Consider the following 11,310-nt stretch of genomic DNA (forward strand, 5'->3'; position numbering starts at 1 on the left):
AAAGTCATACAATTAAAAGCAAAAAAACACAAACTAAATTATAAATATTACTTATTATATAATTTTTACTCTAACTAAATAATAAAATAAACAATAAGCAAACTTAAAAGCAATAGAGAAAGTAAATCAAATAAGAATAATGTATATATATGTACAGTAATAATATTAAAAATAAAAAAAAATAGAGCTTGTCTTTTGCATTCCGTACTGAACTAAAACTATTGTGTCGATTGCATCGACACAAGTGCTCAAAAGCCGCGAGAGCAGTCGTCAAAATATAAACATAGAGAGACATACATGTAACGAATACAGAAGAATGAGAAACAGGTATATACGAAGGAAATAGCCTTTTAAACCCATGCGTTTCTTGTAGGAGTTTTTTTCAGGAGTTTTATTATATTGGTAGCAAGTATGTGAAAGTAGAGACAAGTGAATAAGAATTATAATGCGGGTATAAAATTATGTATATGTATTAACTGTACAAAAAATCAACGTAATTAAGTGTCGAGCTTACTTGTTTTTCAAATCGCACGATCCAACACAAATCGTAATTTTAATTTTTTTATATTTTAAGTACAACAAGAGTTACAAAGATTAGATTTATAAACTAAAAAATATACAAAACTAAAATAAAAGTAGAATATAAATAATAACAAAATATCTTAGAAAAGAAATGCAAGTACATTTTTAAGTAAAATAAGATTTAAAAAATTAAGACACATACAACTTAAAAAAATTGTAATAAATATTTTCATCGAGACTGTACTACCGCAGTCAATTCCTTCGCAAAAAGGATCATGGATCTATCGTGAATCCGTCGATATTTAAACTTAAAATTTAAACTTTGAAAGAAAATGAGCAACGAAGCGAGTGAAATTTTCTCTGTTTGACCATTTATTTGTTCAGAACTTATTGACAACAGCAGTATTTGGATGGTTTTCTGCGTCTAAAGCGCTTGAGTCGTTTGCGACTGCAAAAAGATCACAAACTAATTATCTCGCGAAAAATGGCCATGCAACCGGCTGACAGACATCCAGCCATCGGCACGGTGATCAACCATGCGAACGCGATATTGCGAAACAGCCTCCACGACACCCCCTCGCCGCCACGCGAGGCCCATCCTACGCACACTACTGATCCCACTTTACAGTGCGTTGTTGACACAGGTAGACCAATTTTACTTGCTAACAGGACTGTCACCGCGGCCCCCACCTACAATTAAGAGTTTTATATCGATTAATGTTATAATAAACGACAAATGTACTTCGCATTCAATAAAGAGAAAGGTGCATAAAATGTCTATAAAATGAAACAGGAAATTGACTTTGTCAATTATGAGTACATATAGTGAAGAGATAAAGAAAAATGGAATATTATTAATCCCTTCAAGTCTATAATATCTATTAATTCTTATTATTATCATAAAAACTGTGTCAGTTTATCTTTGAACTCAAGTATACAGTAATTATACTTTTCAGTATAATAAAAATCAGGGAACCAAAAGAATTAACTCTGTTTTTCGCAAAATTCTCGAAAAATAATCAGCTTTAATCGTACGTGTTTACCTCTATAGTGAACCCGGTCGTGGGAGTGATGCGTGCCAGATCCTGGCCCAGCGTCTGTATTACCCTGCGTCCCCACACCCACAATCCCGCAGAAATACCTAGGCCGCCGTATAGCAGTATGAGTATGGGTGTTTCGGCCTCCTGTCGGGCCGAGCCCTCCGCGTATACCGCCCAGAGCCCGATCAGTGGCCCGATCGCATTACTGACGTCGTTGCCACCGTGTGCGAAGCTGCCGAACATCGCAGTGAGAACTTGCAAAAAGGCGAACAATCTCGATACTTCCGGTTGCGCCTCGTCATCTGCTATCCCGTCCATCTGCGCGTTCTCCACGTCCGCTTGGGCGACCATCAGCAATGGGCTCTCGCTGCTATTACCACGCAAGCCCTTCGGAGCCAGGTCGGCCTTAGCGTTACCGTTGCTACTGCCACAGGGAGTCTCCGAGATCACCGACAATGCCGTCGTCTCGTTGTTCTCTTGGCAGAGGCCAAAGTTCGTCGCCGTCGTTACTGCTTTCTCGTCACTGCCGTTTGATGTTAATAGTATTCTCGCTCTCTGCCGTGGCACCACGTACACGTATACGATTACCGCGGCAAATGTGCCCGCCAATATCGCGACTATCAAGCTAATCCACCACGGCATCTTGTCCATCATTAGTACTAACAAATTAAAAAGACATCTTGAATAAAAAAATAAAAAATTTTAAATAATGCATTATTACATGAAGACATCTTTTCATACTGTATTTCTTCCTTTTACTTTCTTAAAAATATTATTTAAAATCTTGGGGTAAGATAATATGCTTTATCTTTTTAAAAATACTTACGTTTAGGTCCGTCAAGTGCAATTGACATAATATTGACAGCAACGGTCAAACCATATGCTATGGGAAGAATATGAAGACCTTGTTCAAACGGTTTATTAGATTGAAGCACGGTTTTTCTTATTATCCAAAAGATACTGACGGACACGATCCCGCTGAGTATAGGGCTGGCAAACCAAGACGCTGCTATGTTACCAAGAGCTATCCATTTTACCTACGACATCAATACAGCTTAAAGTTAAATTACTACATTCATGAGCTATATTATATGTATCGCAACGCGTCGTGGTGCTACTAACCCCGGCGGTACCCCGGCACACGAGCGAAAATCCAACTGTAGCACCAACAATGGAATGCGTACCGGAAATTGGAAGTCGTAATGCAGTAGCCAACAGTAACCAGATACCGGACCCGGCTAGACTGGATAATGCCCCCAGCATCAACTCCTTTTCATGGTCCTCGTATAATGAGACGTCCAATATACCCTTGCGCATTGTATCGGAGACCTGTAGCGGAGGAATCAATCGTCAAGTGAGAACAATTTTCAAAAGTCAAACTTCCTACTGGGTTGCTCTACATAAATTCTAGGACATACAAAATTGTGCCTTCAGAAGTAAAGAAAATAAGATAGTATAAATTTTAAAAAATATATATACTAAATATTACTCCTTTACCTCTTGGAAAAAAAATTCTTATATCTCATAATATTTTTAAGAATTGTTCATATTTTAAATTTACATGAAAAATTTCAAAAAATATTTTAAATTTTTTCAAATTTTCCCTTTAAAACTATAAAGAGAAATCTTAGAATATTTCAGAATTCAGACAAAAAATTGTATAAAAGATGTAGACTTTTTCAGTATTCTTGAATCGTTTCAATTTGTATTTCTAAAAAATCTGCAAATTTTTCTACAAAATTATAAAATTAGAAATTTTGAAAAATTCTGATATTTGTATAGAAATTCTGAAAAATTATGTGAAGAATTCTAAGGAAAGTTTTCACAAGGATGATTTATCTTATATAACATTCTGATTTATTTATGGAAATTCGATAACCGGCATTATCTCGATACCTGCCTTGTATCCTATCAGAACGGCACCAGCAATCTCGAAAACGGTCGCCAGGGCACAGGCTTGAAATATCGTAAGCACCCCGGCGCCGACGCTCGTTCCAAAGCTGTTGGCGACATCATTGGCGCCGATACCGAACGCCAAAACGAACGCCACTATAAAGCCGACCACTACTATCCAGATTAAGCTCTCATCGTATGGTATACTCATCGTTCTCGTTTTTAACTTAAACCTTAATCTATTCTGCTTGAGCTTTCGATGCGTGTGTTTGTTGCGTGTGTATGCTTCTATGCAATTATCCTCCTACTACACGTGCGTATCCATCAAAAAATTGACAGGCATAAATTATCATTCTCTCTCGTTTTCTTTCCCTAAACGCTTCCATAACAAATAATGTCAATCGACTAAGGACCTCGTAGCAAGGAAGAGTCTTTTCTGATACAGAACTTTATATCAATACTGTGTGTAAACGCTTATCCATCAGAATATATCCTTTCTATATATAATTGGATGAATGTGTATATATAATATATATATATATATATAATTCTTTTATAATATAATAATGTATCTATATTTTTTTCATTGTAGCCCTAATACGATCAATTCTTTAGTAGTTTTGTACATGTAGCAGAGGTAGTGTTTTGGCGCAGCACCTGATTTATCTAACATCATGATTTCATCACACGTGATTATACGTGACTGATGCACAACTGTGTCGAGCTAATATACTCGAAGAAACGAGGAAGGTTACTGGCTGACTATTCTCGCAACGATCGTCGTGCTTTTCCTCGGATCGAGATTGTGACGCGCGATCTTCGTGTCTTCTTGATGCTCCTCTATCAGCGTTTTCCTTGTGTGGAAATACGCCGGTCGCTGTATTCCCCACATCTGCAAATCACACAAAATAATTTCATCGATTATTTTAGATATCAGGTACATTATAGATGATACATAATTTATATTAGGTGGTTGTTGTTCTCAGAGATTTTTCAAAATATATATACTTCGAAACTAAAATTTGATAATCGTAAAATTTAATACTTTAAATTAATTAACTTAATAATAAAAAAAATATTCAATTCTTTAGCGCTAATTTTTCTTTTAGAAAACAATGCTCTGCAATATTTATCGTTAAAAATTCCACTTGTGTTAAAAGGCAATATAAAAACATTTACATTTAATTATGTCTCAGCAAAAATGCAATTACTCCAGTTTTCTTACTTGTTCAAAATAAAAGAATAACATCCGATCGCTAATTTAAGGTATAAACTCGTTACTTACAAACTTTAAAACATATCAAGTTTTTGACATTGAAAATTAGATAAAAAACTTCACACTTTGTAATAAGCTTAATTATCAACAAAAAGGTTGCATCAGTCGTGACGTTTCACAACTTACTTATCTAAGAACAAGTTAAAAACCTTTTGCAAAAAATGGTGTTAATTATAACAGAATTAAAAATGGAGACTTAAATGGTACTGCATTAGCAACAATTAAGGCCTCACACATTATCATTTTTTTCTCTATATCTTTTCGAAAAAGAAAAAAAAATAAAAAGCTTTTCAAACAAAAATGTGTTAATTTTTGAAATATTACAAGAATAATATATCCCGCATTTTCTGACAGGCTTCACAACGCTTGCAAGCATCATTTGTTTCAACATTTGATAAACAAGAAGGATAAATAATTCCAGTATTGCGAGCGCTAAGTGGAACGTAGCCTATAGATCATTAAGATAAAAAAAATTGCATACCTATAAAATGGAATAAAGAAATAAATTATCTTGCATTTTTTAATAAAACTGGAAAAGAATTTTATAAAAATTACAAAAAAATTGTTATCTAATTAATTCGAAATTTTGCCGATTAAGTATTGAGAACGTCTAAGATTTTGTAACAATACTCAGGCTTTCATGAATTGCGACATTTTTCCATCCAAATTAAGATACGAACGGCTGGTGGTGCCGGCTGAATGCAGTTTATGCAGTATTGCATGCACTCTCGAGCAGTATTCGATCGTTATACTCCTACTAATTTCTTCCTCCCTTTCCCCCCACCGCCACGAGGTTCTGACGAAACTATATTCTTGCGCTATATTCCGACACTTTTCTCATATATTTAAAATTTACGCTATATTCAAAATTTATTTCATTATATAGTTTCAACATTTCTGAAATATCATCTCGAGAAATAGCACATTTCACGACAGCGAGACTACAGACAAAAATGATCGAAGCTGTCCAATTGACAACCCTCGTGCAACTTTCACCGCGACCCCTGAGTCATCCACCGCAATTCGATCTTCGATGCGATCACGTGAAAACCGAATACTCGCGTCGTTAAGGCTCTCAAAATATACATTAAATTCGTAAAATATCTTCTCAATTTAGGGACGCTGCCCTCGTAAAAATCTCCCGTGACTCATCGAACGTACAAAAATTCCAACCCCCATACTGCCTTCATTAAGCCTTACATTCATGGGCACATCCGGAGTCCATTTTCGGTCAGAAACCAGGGAAGGCAGAAAAAGACGTCATGATCAAGTCGAAAATTAATTCTCCCCTTCGATTTTTACAGAAAACGTGAGAAACTGTCGGCCTGATTACCGGGTGGAACGCGACCATACAGTTTCTCGATCGAACTCTCCACCGGTCGAAATGTTCCTCGGGGGGAAAAGGCGAGCGGACGCGCTCGATAAATTCATGGCGACTTAATGTCGAGATGATTCAATTTACCACGCTCCGAATCATTTTTTGTGCTGACCAGCGCGCGTCGTGTTCTTCGGCACGTTGCTGGAGAAACGTTGCTGGTCACGCGGGCTCATCCGGCAGGAACGAACTCGCTCGCGTTCGAGAGGGACACTCGACGTTCAGGAGGGCCAGCGATCAGCGGAATCACCAGCAGGATCACCAGCAGCACTCTCCGTCGTCTGACGAGACGACGATGCAATCACGACGGCTTCCTTGAAACTTTAGCGGTCGCACGCTCCTCTCGGCGATGCCGCTCAGCTTAAGCCCGCGTGGGGGTGAGATATTGATCCGACAATTTGCCCGCGAAACGCGTGCCGCACTTACGCAGAGGATGATGCAACTCAATAGCGATTAGTGGATGATCTCCAATGTCATATCCGGTCCAGTCGAATTCCGTTGGAGCATTTTCATTTGGTCTCTCCCTCATTTTCTTCAATTTTCGATATACAAGGCATTCACTCATATGGTTACTAAGGGAAAAATCGAGCAAAGTATTAACTCGTTTCGAGATATCGATTTCGTAATTGTGAGAAAAGCTCGAAATGATTTAACTGAGAATTTGATGCATTATATTCGATGCTAAAAAATAAAAATATAGCAAAATATAGGAACTTTGAAAAATTTCCTAAAAAACGAAGACTTTCTTAAATCACCCTTATTGTTACTTCTAAATATAACTTATGTGATAACAGATTTCCCAGAAAAACACTTTTAAACGGCTTAAAAAATTTTAGTATTTTTCGTGCTCAAAATTAATTAACAGATAAAACTACATTCCTTTAATTTTTATTTTGAAACGTCTACTTAGAAATTAAAGAAAATCAACTTTAATAATATGTAAGTATCAAACTATTTGTGTAAATATTAGAAATCTTAGACATACTCGTTTTATTTCAATCTGTTTGATTCATTATGTCGTTTTTCTGTTTTCTCTTAATCAACTTAATAAAACATACTAACGACATTATTATTATTACTGTTTAATTATCGTTCAATTACCATGTGTATCATCTAAATGATTCATATACACTTACATAAGAGATATTAATCACATTGCGAACGTATATATGAACGCGAAAACAACCGACATTGAAATACAATTTCTTTCCAATTGTCATGTATCTTCCATCGAGATTTATTTTCGCATCTATCTACAATTTATTTAATATCTTCATGTAATAAGTTATGAATTATTTATACACAGCAAATTCGATTGAATGCACTAATATATATTAAACACATTGTACACTGATCTAATTAAAAGTATAAATATATTTTTTATACCAAATAGAAGAATAAAATCTATTGACGACTTCGCGATTTTTCCTCGTTTTTATATACATATATATATTAAACATTATCTTCATTAACAATTTTTGTATGACAGCCTTAATGTTCACCAGTATGCATTGAGTACGTCTGAATGTATGTGCTATTAAAGAGAAAAATATTGTGCATTACAATAATTAAACAATAACATCATAAATATTCTATTAACACTGCAGCATGTCTTTTCCTCCTAAAACTTGTGTCACATTACACATTGGAAATTGAGGAATGCGAATTAGATATTAGAATTTGGCCAGTCAAACTTTAATTTTAATTCGTTTTGTTCCAATCGGTTGAATTCTAATCTTCTATTCGCAATCATCAATCTCTAATGTAGTGTGACATGGGCTTAACATGTATTTATTCGCACATATGAATTGGCTTATTATTCAACACAGAGAGTTTATATTGTATTATTCAATATTTGGAATTGGTCATTTGGGAAATTAAATGGATGTTGTAACATGATCAATACACAACATTACTGAATACTTATAACTGTTTCACACAAACCAATTAATTTAATTTATTTAATCTCTATTTCATCTTAATATATACAAACCAGCTCTACTTCACAAAGTGTACATTAAAGAATGGAGAGAGTGTCACATTACTGTAGTAATATACGTTAAGTTACACTTTATAACTCTTCCCATTTCTTTTTCTCGTCAAGCTCTTTTTCAACTTCATCGAGATATGGTGTAAGATAGGGTACATCCTGCAAAAAAAATTCTTTTAGCTAAGAAAATTTTGAATCAATTGCGATAATGATTATCAGTAACTGACCTCTTCAAACTTAGTCCATTGTTCTTTGGGCAAGACCCTGTGACAAGCACTCAAATGCAAAGCTCTTACTATACGGAAGTTGCGTTCATCTAAAAGTTTTTGAGGAAGGCGTCTAATTGCTTCTTTTACTATAGGATCTAATGCATCATTATATAAATCATCCTTCATTAAACCTGAACAGAAACGTTTTTTAAATAAAATTAGAATTAATTCTAAGTATATAATATTAAAATAATTTCTATATAACTAATATAGCTTCCGAATATATTAGGTCTATTTAGATAAACTTCTTGTTCATCCTTTCTCTAATATAAAAATAAAAGGAGGAAAGATGAACTACGAAGATATAAATTTTACTAAAAAAAAAATACAGATTTGTTATCATATTCTTTAGTGTCAAATTTCTTCACAAACTGTGCACACACATATATATATAACTAGTAGTGTTGGAATGCTGATCAGTTTGTTATAAAAAAAAATATAGAAAACACATGAGAAAACAGCTATAGTATACTTTATTGGTATATCATTTCAAATGTATTAAACGTTTGTCTGTACTAGTTCAATAAAACAAGTTAAAAATATCAATCTCTACACAATGAAATATATCAATAAAAAAAGTTAGGTTAGGGTTAAGAATTTTACCCGTTTTTATGCGATTAATTAACTAATTGACAATGTAAAATATCACTTTTTATTACCCATTTGATTAAATCCGGTGACATTATAGCACCATTTCCTCAAACCGACGCCTGAAACAAATAAATCGTTATGTAATAAACAGAATCATCTGTATCTCACTTGCGATCATTCACGAAAGAAACAGAAACGTATCGACATTTTATTAGACATAAAATATGCAATTGGCTATTTACTGATCAATCGATTCATTGGCTTGCTCATTTCAGAGGATATAACGCTTTCTATACAGACTGCGAAGAAATTTTATGGATTTGATGGACTTCACCTGCACAGAACTTTACGTCATTCACAGATGGATGCATTCAAAATTAAATGGCGACTGCGTATGTATGTTATGTATACATACATACACTGAGCGTAGCTGCCAGTGTTATATTCGTGAAAATATAGCCCAGAAAAAAATTTAGAACGACTCCAAAATTAATTTTAAAATATAATTAGAAAGATTTAACTGATAATTTCAGAGATCATTTTAAAATTAATTTTTACTCTCACACTATACAATTAACCGACTTAAATAAACCATTTATATTTTGAGTACAAACCCATTTTGCCCATTTCCACCAATGCAGATTAACTTTAATCTCGGTTCAATTTGCTCTTTGTCTTTTTCTAGTTTTAAAATTTAGAAAAAAATAAACAGTAATTTCAGAGATAAAAGCGCGCTTTTATCGATACAAGTGCGTTCTGAATACGGGCCTAAGGCTGGAATCAGACTACGCATTGAAAATTGAAATTTGACCAATGAGGGTAAAGAAATTTTAGCTCCTATTATTTTGATTAAACAAAATTCAATTTTTCAATCTTCAATCTCAATTTTCAATGCGTAGTCTGATTCCGGCCTAAGTTAAGCCAAGATTAAAGTTAATCTTTATTGGTGGAAATTAAAGTATAATTAAAAGGATTTTATAGTTATTGCTGTGTGCGTGAATAACTTAAATATAATTAAACACACACATACGTAAAATATATAACTATTATACAAATTACGCGATAAAAATTGAAGATTGCCAATTGAAAATTAATTCTTTCAATCATATAATTTTAGTTTTTATCTATTTTATTTTGATAATAATTGGTTGCATTCAGCAAAAGAAGCAGCTTTGCAACTGTATATAATTCTTTAATGTGATTGGTCTTGCCATTATTTCTTTCTAGAATCTAAATATATAAACCAATTATATTAAAGAATTTTACAGCTATACAAAGCTGTTTCTTCTGCTGAACACAGCTATTGGACGCGTTTAGGTTGCGTTCGGACAGCGCGCTATTAGCGCCATTTGTGTAGTACTGTTCTTGTCTCGCGTCTAATGGATGATTAAGATAAAATGAAACAAATAGCGTTAATAGCGTCTCCCCGAATTCAGCCTTAGGGCCTCTTTCACCAACGCCGATTAACTTAATCGACGATTAGTTCATTGGAATCGACCAATCGCATTTATCATTTAGTTTTGACGACAGACGCGATTGGTCAATTCCAATGGACTAATCGTCGATTAATTTAATCGGCGTTGGTGAAAGAGGCCCTAAGATATTACTTAAGATGGTTTATTGGTTGAATTTTAGGATCTTGGGATTAAAACTTGAAGCATAAACCAGGCATTAAAATAAGAACGGACTATGGCCGGTATTCATAGTTAGTTTTTATATTCAAGACCGTCTTAAGTTCAGTCTTGCGGAGTTACGAACCAATCAGAGGCCGGTATTCATAGTCGATTCTTATTTCAAGACCGTCTTATGCCTGATTTATGCTTCAGGTCTTAATCCCAAGATCCTAAAATTCAACCAATAAAGCTGCCAGTTCTAATCGAAATTTGAACTCTATTGGCTAAATTTTAGGATTAAGTCCTTAAGACCGAAACATAAACCAGGCAATAAGTAATGTCTTAAGTCGTTAATACGGCCTTCTGATTGGTTTGTGAGACCTTAAGACTGAGTTTAAGATCGTCTTGAATATAAGAACTGACTATGAATACCGGCCAGAGAGTCGCTTTAGCATCTTTTAAGACATTACTTAAGACAGTCTTGAAATAAGAACCGACTATGAATATCGCCCTAAGAGCATATTAAAGCGTGTTAAAGCATATGAAGCTATAAGGCCGCAGCACACACTTTTGCATAACGCATAAACCATATATATAAAGAATTTGATTGGTCCATTGACTCATGCATAAGAAAATGGGCCAATGAAATTCCTTATGCACATGCTCTATGCGTTATGCAAAAGTATGTGTTTCTCGCCATAGTGATAAGTTTCAACTTATCAGAAATCGAATACACCGGAA

At 34.4% G+C, this 11,310-nt stretch overlaps 2 protein-coding genes across 2 annotated transcripts; both read right to left on the minus strand.

Annotated features, from left to right (window-relative positions):
* Positions 1 to 831: 831 nt before the first annotated feature.
* Positions 832 to 3,937, minus strand: NaPi-III (Na[+]-dependent inorganic phosphate cotransporter type III). Its single transcript, XM_018543563.1, has 5 exons — positions 3,463 to 3,937; positions 2,685 to 2,891; positions 2,389 to 2,599; positions 1,566 to 2,221; positions 832 to 1,212 (listed from the first exon to the last, which is right to left on the minus strand). Exons 1-5 carry the CDS (start codon positions 3,664 to 3,666, stop codon positions 982 to 984), a joined length of 1,509 nt encoding a protein of 502 aa, XP_018399065.1. The 5' UTR covers positions 3,667 to 3,937; the 3' UTR covers positions 832 to 981.
* Positions 3,938 to 8,057: 4,120 nt separating this feature from the next.
* Positions 8,058 to 9,353, minus strand: LOC108776849 (cytochrome b-c1 complex subunit 7). Its single transcript, XM_018543579.1, has 4 exons — positions 9,199 to 9,353; positions 9,025 to 9,075; positions 8,324 to 8,496; positions 8,058 to 8,255 (listed from the first exon to the last, which is right to left on the minus strand). The coding sequence occupies exons 1-4, from the start codon at positions 9,224 to 9,226 to the stop codon at positions 8,178 to 8,180; spliced, it is 330 nt and encodes a 109-aa protein (XP_018399081.1). The 5' UTR covers positions 9,227 to 9,353; the 3' UTR covers positions 8,058 to 8,177.
* Between the last annotated feature and the right edge of the window lie 1,957 nt (positions 9,354 to 11,310).

The sequence above is a fragment of the Cyphomyrmex costatus genome, unplaced genomic scaffold, assembly GCF_001594065.2.
Source record: "Cyphomyrmex costatus isolate MS0001 unplaced genomic scaffold, Ccosl1.0 scaffold390, whole genome shotgun sequence".
In the NCBI taxonomy this organism is placed as follows: domain Eukaryota; kingdom Metazoa; phylum Arthropoda; class Insecta; order Hymenoptera; family Formicidae; genus Cyphomyrmex; species Cyphomyrmex costatus.